Source organism: Lepidochelys olivacea, assembly GCF_965140295.1.
Source record: "Lepidochelys olivacea isolate rLepOli2 genome assembly, chromosome: 19".
NCBI lineage: Eukaryota > Metazoa > Chordata > Testudines > Cheloniidae > Lepidochelys > Lepidochelys olivacea.
Genome location: NC_140429.1, coordinates 5,866,847 through 5,886,927, shown reverse-complemented (window position 1 = coordinate 5,886,927; position 20,081 = coordinate 5,866,847). Strand labels below are relative to the sequence as shown.

Below are 20,081 nucleotides of genomic sequence, written 5' to 3'. Positions count from 1 at the left end.
ACCAGGGAGCCTGTGCCTCCCACCCTCCTTTGTGGGGCTCTGTGCCTTTAACCATGACCAGCTGGGAACGGGCGTGTGGCAAAGCAGCTCTGCCTCCCCACGCCAGAGGGGCCTCCCCTGACGTGCAGGGTGGACGCCGTCCCTCCTGCCCTGCAGCGTTCACTGTGTCATTAGGTGACATGAGTCTGCCCAGCCCCAGCTGGCCCCGAGTCTCTCTGCACTTGTAGAGGTGGAGACGGAAGTGGTATTAAGAAGTGGGCCCATTTGGGGGCCAGTGCAGCCCCCTCAGTGGCAATTAGAGCCACCCCAGGGCTGCTGTGACTTGTTCTCTGGGCCTGGGAAGTGGAAACTAGCTGTAGAGCAGTCTGCTGCAGATGCTGGCACTCCCTAGCCCCACCCCACCTGCTCCTTCCATCCACACCCCCCAGCACACTCCCTCTGCCAGCCAGCTCTAGACAGGCTCGAGGGACCCTCCCGTGCTGCAGGGAGTGTTTTCATAGATTCATAGACTCATAGAAGGTTAGGGTTGGAAGGGACCTCAGGAGGTCATCTAGTCCAACCCCCTGCTTGAAGCAGGACCAATCCCCAGTTTTTGCCCCAGATCCCTAAATGGCCCCCTCAAGGATTGAACTCACAACCCTGGGTTTAGCAGGCCAATGCTCAAACCACTGAGGGTCTCGCTCAGGGCTACATCCCAGAGCAGCACAAAACTGAAGAATCAGGTCCAGGATTTTGGGTTGCCAAGAGCTCCCAAGCTCCTGCTGCTCCGAGCCTTGCCAGCAGCGTGGCAGACAGAAACGAGGGACGGTTTTGGTGTTGAAATCAAGGGGCGCGTCACCAGATTGGGGCTGACATAAACCACATTACGGGATAATGTTTCTCCTATCCCAGCAGTGGAAGGGGGGAGATGGGACAGGCCCAGCAGCACGTGCAGGATGGGCTCCTCCAGTGTTCTCGCGTTTACAAAAGGGGTCTGGCTCGGATGAGGGGCCTTGTGGTGTACGTCCTGTCTCAGGAAGAGCTGTTGGTGGAAACAATCCCTAAATTGGTAGCAAATGTGTTGGGAACATTGGCAGGCGGGGGAAATGCCCTTGGCGCTCACCGTGCTGGCCTCCTGACCCACTTACGGAGCTGCAGCCCCGACGCCAATAGAAAACCTGACCTTGTCAGTGCAGCTGTAATCATCTCAGCCTCTCCCAGCAGGGGGCGCTGTAGGGAGCAGGGCAGGAGTCCTGGCTGTGGGGTAGCTCACACCTTTTCCAGTGAGGGGGTGCTGCAGGGAGCGGGGCAGGAGCGCTGGCTGTGTGAGGAGCTCAGAGCTACTCCATTCCCAGTGCCTCCCAGCGGGGGTCAGTGGAGGAAACAGGGTAAGAGTACTGGGGTGGGGAGGGGGGCATCCTTAGCTTGCTCCAGTCACTTCTTATTTCTTTGTATTGCCGTAGCACTAGGAGCCCTCCCCACGGCCCAGGCCCCCACGGCGCCAGGAGCTGTGCAAAGAGAACAAAGAGACAGTTCCTGCCCCAAACAGCTGCCAAGGGCAATAGGAAACTGCACTGCAGCCACCATGTAAGATGGGCGCGGAGCCCAGCTCACGCAGCCAGGAGCATGAGCTGCGGGGTTCGTATCCTTCCCTGGCTCCAGCGCTGTATGGCATGGGCTGCGGGAGCAGGTGCTCGCAGAAACCCCGCAGGAGCCTTTTGTGTAGGTCACCGTGTAACGCCGACAGATCCCCCCCAGTCGTCGGCGACTGGGATCGAACCAGGGACTTCAGGAGCTTAGTGCATGAGCTTCTACCGCATGAGCTAAAAGCCGATTGGCTGATTGCTAAGGCTGTAGAGCAGACTCACTGAACTCTCTTGAAGTGGTGGGACAGAACACAACACCCAGAAGGTGTGTGGGTTACAACCGCTCGCTGGGTGGGCAGCTGTGCTGGAGTGGGTGGGACGGCTGGAGTTCGCTCTGGTCGCCTGGTCTCTAACGAGGTGCATTTTTCCAGCATTTGGCTTTTCCGGTCAAGTCTTGCCAAGCTGCTTTCCAGCCCAGCTCTGCTGCTGGTTTGCCTGGATCTGAGTGCAACACACCTGCCCTGCCCCCCGTCTTGCCTTGGCAAGGGAGAAGCAGGCCTGGTTCCTCCTTGTTCCATCCAGAATCCGGATTGGCACCCGTGCAAAGCAGTGTTGGAGGGAATTAGGACCGGGTGCTGCTTGGAGTCGGGATGGCTCGGGGAGCCAGGGGCTAGCGTTGCGGAGACTGAAAATAAAAAGAAATGAGAATCTCAGTCCCCGGGTCCCGGCCTCGCCCCCCACCATCACCCCATCGCACTGGTGTGGGCTGGGAGGCAGAGGGCTGAATGGGCCACAGCTGACGTGCTTTGTGGAAGGGTGTGTGCGCGTTGCAGGGGAAATTGCCCCTGTTCGAACCTGAGACCCCAGCCGGACTGGAGGCAGGACATCGGCCTGGGTGGACCAATAGCCTGATCCAGAACCGTGACTCCTGCGAGTCTAACTGGCCAAATCCCCAGCTGGTGCAAATCGGCGTAGCTTCCTTGCAGTCTCTGGAGCTGGGCTGATTTACACCAGGTGAGGGGCCGGCCCGTGCCGCCAGTATGTGTCAGGAACAAACCTGTCCCTGACCCAGAGCCTCCCCCAGGCCCTTGAATCGCCTCCGAGTGCCCAGTCTGTCCACAGCTGGGCTGCCGTCACAGGCCATGGCTCCCAACCGCCTCCACTGCTCCCTGCGGTCTGGGAAGGCGCCCTGCCCCACCTGTTAGGCGGAGAAAGGACAGAGGCGTCTGACTTGGTGCTTTTTGTAACGCTGGCTTCAAGGCCTGACTTACTGAGACAGCTGAAAAATGGTATTCTGAGACCCTCCCCAGCTCAGGGAAGCAATTATGGAATTAGCGCCAGGAGGCTGAGCAGCAGGGAGGATATGCAAATGGACACGTCTGGGCCTGGGGACACTCCCAGACAGGGCACCTCCGTCCCACGGCGGAGCGGCACGCAGGGCACGGAGCTCCAGGCACGGAGCGCCAGGCCCTGGCTGGGTCGCTGCCAACGAGGGTTGAACCTGAGAGCTCTAGGCCTTAAAGCACGAGCCCCTGTTGCGTGAGCTTAAAGGGCGCCATGTTGCTAGCCACGGCTGGAGCAGGCTCATGGGAACGTAGGGCTGGACGGGGTCTCGAAAAGTCCTCCTGAGGGAGGACCAACTTCCATATGTGGCCCTGCCTCCACTGGGGGGCTCCAGAGTGTGTCATACACCTGCTCTGGGTGGGAGCAGGGGAGTTGGCCAGGGGTTCTGGCATGTCGCTCGTGGGGCAGAGATTTGGCTATAGGGATGAATCTCTGAGCCTGGGGTATTTGGGTGTGAAGCAGGAATGGGCAGAGAGTGGGGAAAAGGGCTGGCAGAGTGACTGGCCTGTTCAGGTATGGGGCATATTGCACCCTTCAGCCATTAATACCCTGACAAATGTCCCCTGACACGGACCCAAATGCCCCCCCACCCATTGTGGCCTGCCGTGGGCTCCGAAATACAAACGGCCCGAGCAGTAAATTCCAGCCCCGCCGTCCCTATCGCTTCAGACACGCCTCTCCCCGCACCGGGGCCTCCCTGGCTTTCCACAGACGGCGCCCACGCTCCCCTTGAGCAAAACACAGCCGCATTGATTCGCCCCCTGAAAACCCCACATCGCATTTTCCACCGTCCAGAAGACTTAGCAGCAAGGGGGCCACCAGGTTCGGGGAGGGTGACTCGGACAGAGGGAAGAGGAGGGGGCTGGTGCAGGCAGAGCAGCGTAACTGCTGGCAGGGTGAGCGGTGGCCAAAGCCAGGGAGGGAGCGATGGAAAGGCAGAAGGGGGAAAACATCCCTCTGCAGACAAGTGGAGAGTCTGTTCCTGCCGAGGAGCATGTTCTGGGCCTTGGCCGTTTCCTGCGGAGCCGGTGGAGACAGACGGACTGGCCGGGAAACAAAGGGGATGTCTGCCCACGCGAGGGTCTGTCCAAGCATCTGGCCCTGCTTTCTCCAGCCGGACATGGGGGTGGCTGAATTCTGGTGGCAAAGCCCAACGTGAGGGGAGGAGCGGCTGGGGTAGGGCTCTGGATGGAGCTGACCGTAACCTGCGCTCAGTACAAAGGTGCAAATGAAATAATGCCCAGGTCCATCTGGCACTGCCCCTGCGTGGCCCCGGTGCCATGTTGCCTGGCATCCATTTCCAGGAGTACCATTGCCTGGACAGGACCCCTGCTGCGGGGATGGGGTTACAGTCCAGAGGCTGGAGGGTCGGGCATGGGGTGCCGGTATTTTCCTCTACCCCCTGCTGTCTGCCCAGGTAAACACTAGGGCATGGTGTGCAAGCGAGCAATTCCCTGTCAGTGCCTCGTCTGGGGGTAGGTGTCAGCTGGAGCTGGGGAGGTGGGGGGCAGCCAGAGCCGGGGATGCAGGGTCAGAGAATCTGCATTGCCGAGACATGGCTTTGGACTGCAAAAGCGAACAGACGTTGCCGGAGCTTCTCTCTTGCTGTGTCTCTTGAGCCTCCATCCCCTCCTGGATGGAAGCAGGGCTCAGGGCCTGTCCCCAGACCAGCAGCCTGGGGCCAGATTTTGTTAGCATCCTCCAAGATGTGAGCAAGGAGCCCCCCTGCCCCCACCCCATTCTCCTTCCATGTTTGCAGGACCAGCAGGAGGTTGAGTTACCTGGCAAGAATAACAGGAGTACTTGTGGCACCTTAGAGACGAACAAATTTATTTGAGCATAAGCTTGCGTGGGCTACAGCTCACTTCATCGGATGCATAGAATGGAACATATAGTAAGAAGATATTTATATACACATACAGAGAACATGAAAAGGTGGAAGTAGCCATACCAACTGTAAGAGGCTAATTAATTAAGATGGGCTATTATCAGCAGGAAAAAAAAACTTTTGTAGTGCTAATCAAGATGGCCCATTTAGACAGTTGACAAGAAGGTGCGAGGATGCTTAACATGGGGAAATAGATTCAATACCGGTAATGACCCAGCCACTCCCAGTCTCTATTCAAACCCAAGTTAATGGGATCTAGTTTGCATATTAATTCAAGCTCAGTCGTTTCTCATTGGAGTCTGTTTTTGAAGCTTTTCTGATGCAAAATTGCCACCTTGAAGTCTGTTAGGTGGCCGACCTCAGGCTGTGGCCAAAGCTGGCCATTTCCTCTGTGCCAGACAGGGCCTCGCTCTTGTGTCAGGAATCCCAGCAGCTGCCCTTAAGTGCGGGGCTTGATCCTGGATCCCCACCAGCAGGAGGCAGGGAGCGTGGGAGGAAGGAGGCTCTATAATGTGCCCATTGCTTTGCTCTCTCCCCAGGAAGCGAAGGCATCTGGGCAGGTCAGCGTGGAGGGCCAGCCAGGAGGAAAGGTGAGGTGCTGGGGGCACTCAGGGCTGGGCGGGTCCTGCTGCCTGGCTGGGGCGGGCTGAGGTGAAACCCTGCTGGGATCCATCCAGTTCTGCAGCCCTCTGGCAGCTGCTCCCAGACTGACCCCCCACCAGCTCCCTAATAGTCACCCTCCCAGACGGTCTCCTGCACACCGAACACCTTGATCTCCAAGGCTAGCCAGGTGGTTGCCAGCCCCACAGTGGGGCTCTGCATCACTGCCAAGCAGGGCTCCTCCTAGCCACGAGGCCTGGACCACCGCCTGGCATCAGGGGCTGCCTCACCTCCCTGCCTTTTCTTGGCACCCAAGGGCTCGTTTCCTCGTGCAGGATTCCTCGGCCAGGCCTGGACGGAGGGAAGCCCTGAGTGCTCTGGACGGGGTGGGGTGGAGGCGTCTTGCTCCATTGCCCTCCCGCTGCCCTCTGGCTTCATCTCTCGCTGCCAAGGCTACAGGCTGAATCAACCCCCAGTTTGTCTGGATTCAGCGCGCTTGGTCTAAGCTCCTCTTGGAGGGCGCCCAGCAGCATCTCAGCGCCTCCTTGTTCCAGCATTCCCTGGGCATTGGCTGGAACTAGCAAGCGCATCCAAAACGGCAGGCAAGAGGGGATGCTGGCCCCTCCGGTGTCCGACGCGCCCAGCCCCAGTGTGCCAGCCCAACTCCCTGTCTCGCCGTTCCTGCTGCTGGGGCCAATGGCTGGGAGCCCCAGGCAGGTGGTCCCAGGGGTCCCCCTCGCTGGGCATTCCCAGCTGAGCTTTAGTAATGGGGAGAGCGTGACCTGGTCTCCTTGCGGCCGATTCTGCTCTCGCTTAGGACAGGAGTAACTGCCCTGGGGCCGCGCCGAGGTGAGCGGGAGGAGCGTGGGGGACCAGGAGTGGGCCCCAGGCCGTGTTACTCCAGCCCCTCAGGCCTTGGACACGCTGGTGGAGAAGCAGCTCAAATACACCTGTGATAGAGACACGGCTGCAGCCGCCAGAACTGGTGCATCTTCCCTCCCCCCCGCCCGGCATTAGTCCCCCCACCCCCAGCTGGAGAGAAGGGGAACAGGCAGCCTGCTTTATTGTCACACCTCTTTCCTCTCTGGGTTGCTCCCCTGCAGGGCTACCGAGACCCACGGGGCCAGCCACACAAGCCAGCCAATGAGGTAGGTTGAGGCTTTTCAGGGCAGGGCAATGCTCCAGCTGGGTGCAGGATGCAGGGGACGTCTGTGGTGAGCTCTGGCCCGTTCTCCTCTCTGCCTGCCCACTGGAGCCTGGCCGAGTGAGAACTGGGAAGGAGACTCCGGCTGGGCCCAGCAAGGGATGGGGCTCTGAGCGGGCTGGGCCCAGAGACCTCTGTGGCCGGTGTCTGCCTGGCTCAGAACCAGCTGCATCCCGGCAGGAGCTGGCCAGCCCAGAGGGAGCATTTCGCAGCCACTGGTTTGGCTGAAGGAACATGTGGGGAGCCACAAACCCACACATACAATCCCCCCGTGAGGCCTGGGCTGGCAGCTCCCAGAACCTCGCCAGCCGGGAGAGGAGATAGGAGGTGGAAGCCATGGCTGTCGAAACGTCCAAATTCTCCGTCCTCTTGCTGCTCCACGGTGCTGGTTTTCCTGAGCCCCCCTGGCGGGCAGCCATGGCAGGATCCCAGCGCCGCGTTCGTGGAGTGGGAGTGTTCATGCTTTCATGGAAAAGCAGGGGAAGTGGGGGGGGGAGGGGGTGAAGAACTGCAAACTGTGCTTTTACCAGGGAAGCAGAGAGCGTGTTTCTGCCAACCCCAGCCCTTCGTCTTAACTCACCCCCTTAAAAAATTAACCAGCAGCAGGGCTGGGGGCAAAGGCTCAGGAAATGAGATGTTTGTACATCTCTGCCATGCGGGGGGCGTGTGCCTGGGGAGGCGTGTTGACATACATGGTGCTGTCACACCAGCACAAGCCGGCAGGTGGACATACCTGATCCTGCCCAACTGGCAGGGGCAGGAACATGGGCATCTGTGGCACAGTCGCACAGGTAGGTGTGGACACACAGGGCATCCGTGGGGGTGGGTGCGTTCACACTGAGTTGCTCGGGTTAGCGCAGGGCAGAATTCAGGCTCCAGAATCTTTCCCAGTGGGTCCTGTGTCGGAGGCAGGAATAACCCAGCTTGACTCTCAGATCCCTGGCTGGGTGTGGGGCCTTTCATTTGCAAGCTGCTCACATCTGACACCACGGCTGCAGAGACACAGGACCTGCGCAGCCTGGCTCCGAGTCCCTTCTCAGAGCAGCCCTGCACATTGAGGATAAAATCCTGCTCCATAATGCTTGGTGCGAGCAGTTACCATGGTGCCCCAGGTTTCCTCCTGCCCTGCTGGCTTGGCGCACCCTGCTACATGCTGAGTGTCGACTCCTTGGGCGGTCCCCAATTCGCTGATTGCTATGGTAACGCCTCACGCGCCGGGCCACAGCTAACCTGCCTGTCCTCTACCTGTGGGAGCCACTGACTGGTTAATTCCACCGTCCTGAGCATGGAGCAGGCAGCGGGCACTTCCCGGATAAGTGCCAGGCAGCAGCCGGGAGGTGGCTGTGGGGGGCGGGGGGTGGTGGGCCATGCAGCACCCACCTGGAGATTTGCAGGGTTGGTGCCATGCCATTCAAAAGCAAATTCCTGCCAATTTCTGCCTTCTAGGCCACACGGCAGATCACCTGGGACTTACTTTTGGGGGCCCAGTTTCCAACGGAGCCCGCGGGATTTGCAGGGCCTCAGTTTTGCACATGCACCAGCCTGTCTTACTGGCGTGGGGTCAGCCATGCAAAGGGTTCAATCCTGGAGGCTCGAAGCCCCACTGATGGCACTTGCTCAGCCTCGCGTGGGATCATGGCCGGGGGCCTGTTTGGCCCGGTCGCCCACAACAGCCCTGTGGAGAGCGGTCTGGATGCCGGTCTCCAAACAGATCCAGGGTGGGAAGGTTTTAGACCCACTGATGCCATGGAGAGTGCAGCTAAGTGCGGCAAGGGGGCAGGACGTGAGCCCTTGGTGAGAGGCGGTTTTGCAGGATGCCCTTCCAGGGCGGCCAACCTCAACCCCCTCCGGTAAAAATCCCCGTCGCGGTTCAGAACGGTTTCTCCTGCTTCCTGACTGCCGGTGTCCTCTCCTCTTCTCTTGCAGTGCCCACCCTGTCCCCAGAAAGCCCCGCATGCCAACGTAAGTCAAGGGGCTGCTGCTTCTTGGAGCTTCCGGTGGGCTTTGGGTGGGGGCGTTTCAGTGGCAGCTGTCTCATGACAGTGTCTAGTGGCAAGAGAAGTGCGCGCTCTCCCCCTCTCTCTCTCGTGCTGTCACCCACACAATAGTTTTGGAGACGGGAAGCATGTCCCAGGGAGTAGGGCACTAGCCTAGGACTTAAGAGACCCCGGTTCAGTTCCCTGTTCTGCCACAGACTCCCTGTATGACCTTGGGCAAGTCACGTAGCCTCTCCATGCCTCAGGTGCCCATCTGCATATTGCAGCTCTCCTGCCCTGTGGAAGCCGCAAGAGCTATCCCAAGCAGAGTCTGCCTTGAGGGCTGAGTCTGTCCCGGTGCCAGGTGCTCCTTGCGGTGGAAATCACAGAGCTGCGACTCTGGTGGCGTTTTGTCGCTCTGGGGACTGGTGAGACGGCAGCGCACCGGCCACTGGATTCGGTATATCTCCAAGTAACACAGAAAATCTGCCCCAGCCAAGGCAGAGCTGCCCTGAATGCTGAGAGCCGACGGGACGGATACCCCCCTACAGCGCTGCTCTGGGCTGCGTTACAGCTCTGCTCCTCAGTGTGAGAGCCCTGGTGCCACACGCCCAGCACCCAGCAGGATTAGTGTGTGCGCAAAGCTCCTTCCATGGGACATCCCAGCCAGCCGGGCCTCCACAGCAGAGAAAAACAGTCCACGCATTATAGCCGATCCACTCCCACCTGGACCCCCTCAGGGTGGGGTGGGAGTTCCATGGAAGGGAACGCCCAGCCCCAGTTGCTCATCCCCAGGCTGGTAGCCGCAGGACTGGCGTTGCTTCCGAGGGGTTTATGTCTCTAGGACAGCTGCCGGAGAACAGGGCCCTGGAAGGACCCTCCGAGGAGTGACCAGAGGTTTGCACGGAGGCAGGGCTTGGAGCAGGCCCGTCTCGTTCATCGTGCTCAGGCCGGCCTGCCAAAGGAGTGAGGGTGGGGATGGAGGCCCCAGGCTAGGAGGGTTACTGATCCTGGCTCTGGCCCGTCTCCCACCAGTGGGGCTGTGGCAAGGCAGGGCTAGCTCCTCAGATCCCTCGCTCCCCGTTGGCTCCCAGCCCCTTCGGAGTCACAGCTTCGCTTTGGGAGATGCAGCCCCGAAACTGGACTGAATTTCAGTCTTCCCGGCAGCATCTGGCTCCATTGGGACCCAGCCTTCCAGAGCTCCCCCAGGACCTGACCTTACCTTCCTCAGGTGGCTGGAGCTTCACCTTGCTCTGGCCCCTTTGCCTTCTCCAAAGAACCCACCCACCTCTCTCTGGCCATATCCCCTGGAGCAGCTGAATGGCCGGGGGAGAGCGCTGATGGCTTCAAGATGTCTGCAAGGTTCCTGTAGCAGCTGTGTGGGCACAAGGAGCTCTGATGGAGGGAAAGAAGGGATCAGAGCTCACAGCTGTTTGATATTCACCCTCCATGCCTGTATGACAGGCCAGTGTGGGCGCTGTCAGCCAGCTGGAGGAATTTATGGAGGACACTCGGGTGATAAAACTCAGAGCAGTTTTGTGTCTTTCCTTAGTCCCCTTTATCTGCTGCGCCCAGCTCCCCCCAGCATGGCAGCCAGAGTCCAGTGGAGTGGGGATTTGAACTGGGGCTGAAGGGGGCATGTGACAGATACCACAAGCCTTTCCGTGGGCAGGCAGGGTGGCGTGGGACACCTTGGGGTCACCTGTGCTTCTGGGACAGGAGGTTGGAGCCAGAGCTCCATCTGAACTGTAGCCCTGAATGATTTTAAAAGGACACGGGACTTGTCCCTCTCCTTCCACCCATCCCTTGCTCCCACCCCGCTTCCTCTCCTCCTCCTCCTCCTCACTGGGGTGGCTCAGCTGAGAGACAACTAGGTTGCACTGATGAGTTTCATTTTGGTTTGTGCAGGTCACACTTGGTCTCCCCGGCCCCAAGGTAAGTTTGTCCTCGCCCTGACTGACAGGCAGAGCCCAGCTCCGTCCCGCTTGTGCATGACCCACTTGCAGTTGGTAGTGAGTGCACGAGCGTGCAGAGGTATTCACGTGTGTTTGTCCGTGTGTGTCCATACATGCTGCATCCGTGTTCGTCCGTGTGCGTCTGGGGCTGTGTGCACTTGCAGGGGGCATGTATTCCCCTGTGCAACACAGATGCCTCTCATGGGACTGCCCCTCTCTCCTGCAGGGGGGCAAAGGAGAACGCGGACTCCCTGGGACATCCGGCTCGAAGGGGGAGAGAGGCGAGCGCGTGAGTGGTGTCGATGCGCCCGGCGCGAGGAGACACAGCCGCCCAGCTTGGGGGGCGACGGGCCCATCTGGGGAGACGGCCGCCATGTGCACACTGGGAATCCCCTCTAGCAGCTGCTGTGTCACGGCCGCCGGGAGCTTCCCCGGGCGCCTCATGTGCCGGCTGGCTGAGCCCGGTGCCGTGTGACGCTCTCCTGTGCAGGACGGCCGGGTGGGATGGCTCTGGGTCCCCACCCTGTGCCCCACCCGGCCCTTACTCCCATGGCCCCCGGTTCCCATCTCTCTACCCACTAATCCCCATGGGTGGCCCAGGGGGATGGTGACATGAGCAGCCTGAGGCCGGTCTGTATTGGACTCCTCCACGGGGCCTGGGCCTGCTCCAGAGATTGGGGGTCTCTCCCAGTGCAGGGGAGGGAAAGCCCAGTCTCCAGCCATGACCAGCCAAGAGGGGCTGCAGCCAGGGGTGGGCCTAGGCCGCAAAGCCTGGGAGCTTGGCCCGTTATCATGCTGATGGCGAAGGAACTTCCTGGCCGTGCAGGGCCCATTTCTGCCTTCTGCACCCCTCCCGAGCCCGGCAGCAGGCAGCCCCGTCTCCTTCCTCCCTCTGAGCACCTCCCTTCCTCCCGCAGGGCTTGAACTGCGTCCAGAGCTCCCCCGACGGCCCCTTGCAGGTGAGGCACCTCTCTCCTTTCCGGGCAGTCCCCTGGGGGAGGCATCCCCCGGGGGGCTTGGCCGCCCCCACCGGGGGGCTTGGCCGCGTCTGGCACCGCACGCTGCCTTGCACTACCCTCTTCTAACCCGCCCCTTGTTCCTTTTCTCTCCAAAGTGCATGGAGGGGCCGAAGGGAGAGAAGGGGGAGCAAGGAGACCTGGTGAGTAAAGCTTATCTGCATGGTTGGCCCCTTAAACTGCCCCCCCCCGTCTCCTTCCAGTGCCATCTCTCCTCCCTCTTGGCGACAGAGGGTCAGCGTTGTCCCCGTCGGCCTCTCTCTGCCGTGCTGCCCAGGGGCTCCCTGCAGCAGTACCCACCGCTCAGCCCTACCGGGGTGCAGCGCCTCCGGCTTGGCCACCGTTTCGGGGAGCCTGTTTCCACTAGGGGCTTGACTGGGGCCACCTAGGCCTAGATGAGGTCTTGAAAGCCAGTGGTAGACCCAGCGGGTGTAAATGGGCAAAATGTCAAAGGAGTGACACCAATTTACGCCAGCTGAGGATCTGGTCCTGCTCCCAGAAACGGCTCTGGAATATACTGGGCCAAATGCTGCTTGCAACTTCATCGGAGTCAATAAGCCAACTCCAGCCAGGGAGTTACAGCCAGCGCCACTCCCACTGACTTGAGCAGAGCTGTGCCATTACCCCAGCTCAGGATCTGGCCCTGAACATCACAACCAGCGGTGTCTGGCACCCCCTTTATCTTCTCCAAGGGCTCAGCTCTGACCCCCAGTTCCTTGTGACTCTCCCTCTCTTTGCAGCCAGGAGAGATCTTCCTCCCCTCTCCCCCCTGTCTCTCAGCCCTGCCAAGGCTTAATATCCTCCCGTATCCTAATAAATGCCGCTCAGATGTTGTGCTCTGTGGTGGCCAAATTTATCTTCTGGGAGATAAATATTTATTAGCCAGATCCTGGGTGGGGGGGGGCATAGTGACACTCTCTGTGCATCCAGGGGGCGCATCACTGAGTGCTCTGCTGCAAAGTGAATCCTGAATGGGGCTGGGCGTTAATGGCCAAGCGGAGGCAGAGGCCCGGTTAACCACCTTGTTTCTATTGCAAACAGGGCCTAGCAGGAGCGACCGGAGCTGATGGGCAGAAGGTAACTCGCTCTCCCAGTCGGCAGGGCAAGGGCCCAGGAGGGGAAGGTCCTGGTGGAGGCTTCTCCCCGCTTTGCAGTGGGTGGCTCTTCTGCAGGAAGGCATCTCCTCCTGCTTGGGAGAGGAGCCCAGGAGGCGAAAAGGGGTTGGGAAAAACAAGGTCTGGAACTGGGGGAAAGGGGCAGGGAGGGTGCCAGGGGCTGGCGTGCGAGAGGGAACAGGGATGCTCGATGTGCTAACGGTGCTTGCCGTGAGCTGGGGGGCATGGAGGCTGCTGTCTCCCAGTGCGGGTGAGAAGAGGCAATGCAGGAGGTTGTGGGGCAGAGGCAGCTCCGGGGTCTGAGGAGTGGGGACAGCCAGGGCACTGGATTCTCCTCTGATGGGCAGTTTTCTGGATTGCTTCTCAAGGGGCAGAAAGGCGAGAAGGGAGATGGAGGTGTCCAAGGGAATCCCGGGATGCCGGGGCGCGACGTAAGTTGTTCATTGCACCGTGTGTCCCCTCTCCCCTTTTATTCAATCTGCCCTGGGGCTGCGGGATCCAGCACATGCTGGCGCTTTCCCAGGAGTTTCCTTGTGGTTTCCCAGTTCCTTGCTAGCCTTGGAGAGACGTTCAGATTCCTACTGTCTCTGCTGCATCCACTCCCTGTTCTAGCTGGTGACGATGTCCCAACCCAGCGATGCTGCAGGGCTCTGAGAGCACCCAGAGGCTCTAATGGGTCGCTGAGTCATGACTGAGCTCAGGCACAAGAGGGCTTTCCCTGTAGAGGAGACGTAAATCTGCAGCGCTGAGGGCCTGTGTTCAATCAAGATCCCACAAATTCCCAGCTGCCTAGTCATATTCCACCTCCCTAAATTCCCTGTTGTCTCAGCTGGGAGAGGGATTCTTCACATCCCATGCCACACTGCTGAATGGTGGTGCTGGGTGCTGCAAAACAGCTCCCACAGTCCACCCCAGAGGTGGCCGCATTCCACGAGTGGCCGAGTGATCCTTACAAAATATGGCAAAGAGGTTTGAGATCCCTCAGGATAGAGGGTGCTGTGTATACGTGAGAGGATACAATGGCTCCTTCTTCCTTTTAGGATCAGTTTGATGCATTTCTCTGGGAGCCCCAGAAGCCCTAGAAAACGGATCAACCCGTATTTTTTAATGGCAAAGGACAAAGACAGTTTCATGCTGTGATCTGTGCCAGGGGCCGTGCACTGCTCGGTGCCTGTGGGACACCTTCTGGGAGCTCGTTGTTGTGATTATTGATGAGGTGTATTATGGTAGCACCTAGGAGTCCCAGTCACAGCCCCACTGTGCAAGGTGCTGTACAAACACAGCAGAGAAAGATGGTGCCCAAAGCGCTTACAATGTTCTAACCCCTGCTTTCCTTCTCCTGCTAGGGCCGGCCTGGAGAGATCTGTGTGGTGGGGCCGAAGGGACAGAAGGTACCGTGCTGTGGGCTCGGGGTGGGGGGAATTGTGACTGGGGATTTGAAGGCTGTGCCGATGGGGAGGCCAGGCTCACAGCTATGTTTGTGTTTTAGGGCGATCCGGGGTTCGTTGGACCCGAGGGGTTAGCCGGTGAGCCAGGCCCCCCGGGGTTACCAGGTCCTCCAGGGAGAGGACTTCCAGGGAAAACAGTAAGGATTTGGTTCCATTGCTTCTCCTCACTTCCCTGAACTCCACATTGTCCGGTCTGCAGAAGCTTCCCTCCTGGGGCGTCTGCTGTTCACGGCTGCTGGCCTCTGCAAGAGTGAGCTGGGCCTCAACAATCCTGTCGGTCAATGGGCCGCATGGAATTTCAGGCCCTTCTGTCGCCGTATGGGCGAGCTGAGGGCATATCACCGCCTTGCTGACGCACTGCTCAGCAGGTTGCGGGGAGGCCTGGCTGCTCCTTGGGGTGTGCAGCTCCATCTAGAAGGGAACTCGCTGACCTCTCTCTCTCTCTCGTTAATTTCAGGGTGACCCCGGTGGCCCCCCAGGTCCTAAAGGGGAAAAAGTAAGTGCAGCCGCATCTAGTGACCCAGCGTGCCCATGGGGTCAGGTCTGACCTGGGCATGAGCTTGAACTTCAGACAGCCACAGCTGCTAAGTCTGGAGCCGACTCTGATCTTCTCCCGAGCTCAGGAGAGGTGTCCTGAATGGGGCCCATCTCTGGTTTAAACCCTTGATCTTGCTGCCTGTTTCCCCCCCGGTCTCGTGTCCCAGCGGAGGCCAGTCAGACTTTTTTTCCCTCACCACTTGGTGGCCAGACTCGTACCGGCCCAGATTCGACCCCTCCCTTGTCAGGGCGGCAGTGAGCACAAGGGACCCATGAGGATGCCCCCGTGTTCGCTGCTAGAGCAGGGACCCACTTACTACTGGGACGCAGCAAGGTGCTGTGTGGCCCCCCCCTTGGATGCTTTGCTTCCCTTGCTCTCCGGCCCAGCCTGTGCCCCAAGCGTCTCCTCTTCTGCACGCTGCCCCCTCGCACCCTGGAGGGAAATAAGGAATAATCCAGGAGGCGTTACTGGGACTCGGGTGCGTCGGCAGAGCAGGGGAAGGAGCCTAGGGTTGGAATGGCAGGGGCAGGGGGGCTACAGGCCAGGGTTAAGGTGCATTGGCAGAGCGGGGGGTGGAGCCCAGGGTTGGAGCCCAGGAGCAGGGGGGCTGCAGGCCAGGGTTAAGATGTGCTGGCATCAGTCTCTCAGGTAATTCTAGGCGCATCTCACCGTAGTGCACATGGGTTGCACTGGCCCCTTCTGTCCAGTCCGTGGGCTGTCTGTCATGTGCCTGGGCCCAGGACCTGGGAAGAGCTTGCCCACCTCTGGGCCTGACTCTCTCCCCTGACTTCCATGGGCTCTAAGCTCCCGCCCCTGCTCCTGCCCCATGGGCTGGGAACTCACAGAGGGTAGACACCTGGCAGCCCCCGCCTGGTAGGAGCAGCATCCCACGCTCCAGGCTGGAGAGAGCCTCGTACGTGCTGATGTGGCACCATGCCCCTCCCTTCCCTGGCGTGCGGGGCAGCGAGCTGGAGCAGGGCCCCAGGCTCCAATTGCTGCAGCTGGTGGAGTGTCACCGCGACTCCGGGACCCTCCCTGTGGGGCGGTGCAGCAAGCACCACTGGGCGTTCGTGCCCTTGGCCGGGCGGCACAGCAGAGGGCCGAGCGCTGCCCCGTGCCGCTCCGCCAGGGCACCGTGAGCCTGAGCCGTGGCGGAAGGGGGCTGGGTATTTGCACTGGCGGTTGCTTCCCCTGCTTGTGCGATGAAAAGGTTCCCAGCTGCCGTGCGATGTTTGGGCGAAAGGTGCGGGAGGCGGGAGCAGGGAGCCCAGAGGGGCAATGGGGGGATGGCGGGCTGCTGTTTCTTACAGGGACTTTTGTCTGTCTGAGAGGCCCAGCAGAGGCAGGTTTATCGCTCAAGCCGCGCCTCTTCTCGCTGTCCCAGTGCACGGGCCTGGCTGGGCAGAACGTTCCCCGCGGGCCGGAGGCTCAGACCTTTGCCTGCGTTCGGAGGAGCGGGAGTCTCCTGGCAGTGCGTGTGATGCTGCCCATTGCATCCATCCCCATCCTGCCACGGGGGAAAGGGCCATTGCCAGAGTAACTGGGCTGCTGGTCTGGCCGATGCTCTGGGATTCCCCCCTGGGGGTTAGGCAGGGCTTCTGGGGTCCTGGGGGATTGCTGATGGGGTGGAAATTGGATTCTGACTCCTCTCCAGGGAACAGGACGAGCAGGGGACAGGGTAGGATCCAGGGGTATCGACACTGCTGTTGGGCAGAGCCCAGGCCCCTGGCCCCACTCAGTTTGTTTGTGTTTCTCTGGCCTCTGTTTCTAGGGTAACTCTGGATCTCCTGGACCCGGAGGTTCAACGGGGAAGCCCGTAAGTAGCATGGAGGCGGGGCGGGCGTTGGAGGGCTGGGGGGGCGGCGTGTGGCTGCCTGCCCGGGCTGGGTGGGGAAGGCAGAAATGGGCCGTGAGCCCAGCCCAAGGGCGAGGGCTGGGACAGCCTGTATCTTGGTGCAGAGACCCCCCGGCTGTGACCCTCCCTGGCCGTGAGACACGTGGCTTGTTGCTCACACCCCGGCCTCTCCTCTGGAGAGCTGCGTTCAAGTTTAGCTCTTGGGCCTGGAAGGCCAGAACGTCTGAGCCCAGCCCGCTCCCCGTTGGGGGGTCACCTGCTCTGCACACGTTCCTGCGTGTCATGGGGGAGCTCTGCTCGGGGCTGGCCCAGCACCGCCGTGGCAAGGAGAGGGGGTGCAGGTCAGGAGTGAGGGGCATCAGCAGAGCCGTGTGGAGACAACTCAGGCCTGCAGCATAAGAGGGAAGTGCATTGGGAGTGGGTTGGGGGGCCCCGGGCTGAAACAACGGAGTGCTGCCGGTCAGGAGCGAGGGGCATTGGCAGAGCTGCTTGGGGAGAGCCCGGGGCTGTGGGTCAGGACTGAGGGGCATTGGCTGGGGAGGGGGTGGGTGAGCTCAGGGCTGGGGTAGCAGGGAGCTGTGGGTCAGGACTGAGGGGCATTGGCTGGGGAGGGGGTGGGTGAGCTCAGGGCTGGGGTAGCAGGGAGCTGTGGGTCAGTACTGAGGGGCACTGGCAGAGCTGTGTGGAGGCTTTGCACACCTAGTCGTTCCTTTGGTTGCACAACACTAGACTGGATTTGGTGACGCTCACCCCATCGCTCTGCCGGGCTGATCCGGGGCAGGGTCTGGCTGCTGCCCTCTATCCCATTGCAGCCCAGGCCTTGGGACTGGGTTTGCTCAGCAGCTCGGCCTAAGCTAACCAGCATCTTCCCTCCCCCCACACAGGGCAAGCCAGGGGTCCCAGGCCTGAAGGGAGACAAGGTGGGTACCACACAGGGGCCTGGCGCTGGGCAGGGGGGCTGGTTTCTGTTTTGTGCACCATGGGGCTCTGCAGATGAGGCAGCTGCCTCTGGGGTCAAGGTGGGGCCTTCCCACATCTGCCTGCCAGGGGAAGCTTAGAAGCCGGAGACCTTCCACGGAGCTGCCTCCCCACTCCAGGCCCCTTTCTAGGGAAAGGAGGGTGAGATGAAGTGGATCCAGGCAGCACCAAGGACCAGGAACTCAAGAGCCAGCTTCTCTGAGCCCTGCCTGGGTTCTCCGTCCCATTCAGTCCTGAGTGTTTGGGTGCTGCCCAGAAAGACCCCTCAGAGCCTGAATCTCTGGCCAGAAGCTGCCCCATCCTCCGACCCTGCTCTGGCCTACATTCGGTTTTCCCTTGCCCTGGGGCTATTGAGGGATCCTGACTGGCTCGCCTGGTGCTGGTCCAAGGTTGGGATCTGGGTCCAAAGCTCAGGGTGGTTTGGGCCAGGTCCATTGTTACATCAGTTGTGCTGTGGGATCGCGGGGTCAACACCCCACGTGGACGCAATGTCGGCTCCCAAAAACAAAACTCGAGGGCCCCCGGGGCCATGGCCCATGTCTCAGCATCTCCTCTCTCCCACAGGGGGATCCATGCGAAGTTTGCCCCACCATCCCTGAGGGGATGACGCATGCTGTCGGCCTCCCGGGAAAGCCGGGACCCAAAGGAGAGCCTGGAGTGCCGGGGAAAGCGAGGCTCTCGGTGAGTCTGAACGCACTGCCGTGCCCCTGAGCGGAGAACCCGCGCGCCCTCTGTGCCGGGAGCCGGGTGACCGTCCCCACATCCATGCATGGGGAGCAGAGGGTTGAAACGAGGGCGGGGGCAAGGAGGGGGTGGTGGAAGGAGGTGGTGTTTGCTCGTGCACTGAGTTGCCGGGGTGTTACCTCTCCCTGTTTGGCTGCCTAACTAGAGCACGGCCTCATGCAAACCAGGGTCCCCTGCACTACCCCCAGATGGCCCCGGGCACACCCGTCTCCCCGCCCCACACTGTCACCTAGGACTATGGATAGGCCTTGCGCCCAGCCTTCCCCCAACCTTGCTCTCCCTGGTAATGGGGTCAAGGAGGAGGTTGTGCTGGGGTCTGGGTTAGAGGCAGGATCGGGCCCGAACTTTCCTGCCTGTTCTCAGCTCTTGGACCCCCAAGTCAGCAGGACCCAGGGAATCAGCCCTCCTGGCTTGCAACCCAGCCCAGAGCTGATACCATAAAGGCAGACTCAGGGGGAGAGCCTGGGATCCCACTTCTTAATCTTCCCATCCCCGAACTCTAGCCATCCCATTATCCATCCAGGTTCCGTCTGCAGGGTCCTTCCCGATCCTGCTCATGAGTCGCCATCCAGCTTCTGCGATGGGCCCCTGGGGCGCCCCCTTGGCTCCCCTCCAGGAGAGAGGCCAGCAGATGCAATGGGAGTGAGGGGCCGGTGGGACATTCGGGGGGCAGAGAGCACTGATGGGGGGGAGGGTCTTAGTGCAGCCTCGAGCGGGAAGCACCGTACCAGATGGAGCAATGTACACGCGTCCTGGCGACAGGGCAGCCGGCTTGAGCCTGGCGTCCTGGCCGAGGTGCAGCCGCAGGGCGTTTCTGTTGGTCTCACCTGTTTGTTTTCCCCCCTGCAGGACAAGGCAGGGCTCCCCGGACCCAAAGGCAACAGGGTGGGTGCCTCAGAGAATTGACGCCTCGGTTCTAGCCGGGCTGTTGTAGCATTTCCTGTCTGCCCGTGCAGGGCTCTGACCCCCAGGGCGATGACTGTCGCTCAGAGACTTTAACGCCAGAGGGACCCTCGTGATGATCTCCTCTGACTTCCTGCACGTGGCAGGCCGCAGAATCTCCTCCACCCACTCCTGTAACAGACCCAGACCCTCTGGCTGAGTCACTGACGTCCTCCAGTCAGGATTTAAAGACGTAAAGTTACGGAGAATCCGCCCCTCCGAGTGACCCGTGCCCCATGCTGCAGAGGAAGGCGGAAAAGAAACCCCAGGGTCTGCGGAAAGATTCCTTCCCGACCCCAGATCTGGCGGTCAGCGGGACCCTGAGCATTTCGTCCCTCTGGCTCTATTCTCAGAAGGATAGGAGCAGGGAGCTGGGGCACTGCTGGGTTTCCCCCAAGAGGAGGGCAATGGATGGGGGAGCGGGATTCAGAATGGTCTTTCTCCACCCCTCCCACAGTGAAGGGGAGGGTCTGAAACTAATGTTCCCTCCATACTGGAGGGGTTTTGCACTGATGTGGCTCCACCAATGCACCCCCGGGAAATTACGGGGGAAAGTCATTCTGATGCCAACCCCCTTCTTGCACCAGGGCAGCACATCTGCCCCAGCAACGTAGCCATGTCCCTATAGTTACCCTGGGCACATTTCCCTAGTCTGGGGAAGCCTTCGATTTGTCTGTAATAGTCGATGGTGAGTCCACGGCCGTGCTGGTCTGGGAGAAGGGCAGAGATCTGTTATGCTGGGACTGACCCAGGCTCCCGCACCAGCTGCCGGACAGCTGTCAAGTCAGCAGCTGCTGCCCTGCTGTCGTTGGCTAAGGCACATCTTCCTGCTTCCCTACCGTGTGAGCTACAGGAGAATCGCCCATATCTGTTAGCACTATAGGGCCTGTGACACACACTGCTGAACACTTCG

General features: G+C 60.5%; 1 protein-coding gene across 5 annotated transcripts in view; it reads left to right on the top strand.

The window, feature by feature from the left end:
- Positions 1-20,081, top strand: part of COL16A1 (collagen type XVI alpha 1 chain) — a 166,166-nt gene that overhangs the window by 104,152 nt on the left and 41,933 nt on the right. For all 5 annotated transcript variants that reach the window (XM_084652357.1, XM_084652359.1, XM_084652358.1 and 2 more), the window contains exons 9-24: positions 5,337-5,387; positions 6,501-6,545; positions 8,528-8,563; positions 10,486-10,512; positions 10,759-10,821; positions 11,450-11,491; positions 11,647-11,691; positions 12,590-12,625; positions 13,032-13,094; positions 14,010-14,054; positions 14,153-14,248; positions 14,569-14,607; positions 16,421-16,465; positions 17,389-17,424; positions 18,047-18,163; positions 19,076-19,111. In XM_084652357.1, the coding sequence (XP_084508483.1) occupies positions 5,337-5,387; positions 6,501-6,545; positions 8,528-8,563; positions 10,486-10,512; positions 10,759-10,821; positions 11,450-11,491; positions 11,647-11,691; positions 12,590-12,625; positions 13,032-13,094; positions 14,010-14,054; positions 14,153-14,248; positions 14,569-14,607; positions 16,421-16,465; positions 17,389-17,424; positions 18,047-18,163; positions 19,076-19,111 (822 nt within the window). The remainder of the gene's footprint in view (positions 1-5,336; positions 5,388-6,500; positions 6,546-8,527; positions 8,564-10,485; positions 10,513-10,758; positions 10,822-11,449; positions 11,492-11,646; positions 11,692-12,589; positions 12,626-13,031; positions 13,095-14,009; positions 14,055-14,152; positions 14,249-14,568; positions 14,608-16,420; positions 16,466-17,388; positions 17,425-18,046; positions 18,164-19,075; positions 19,112-20,081) is intronic.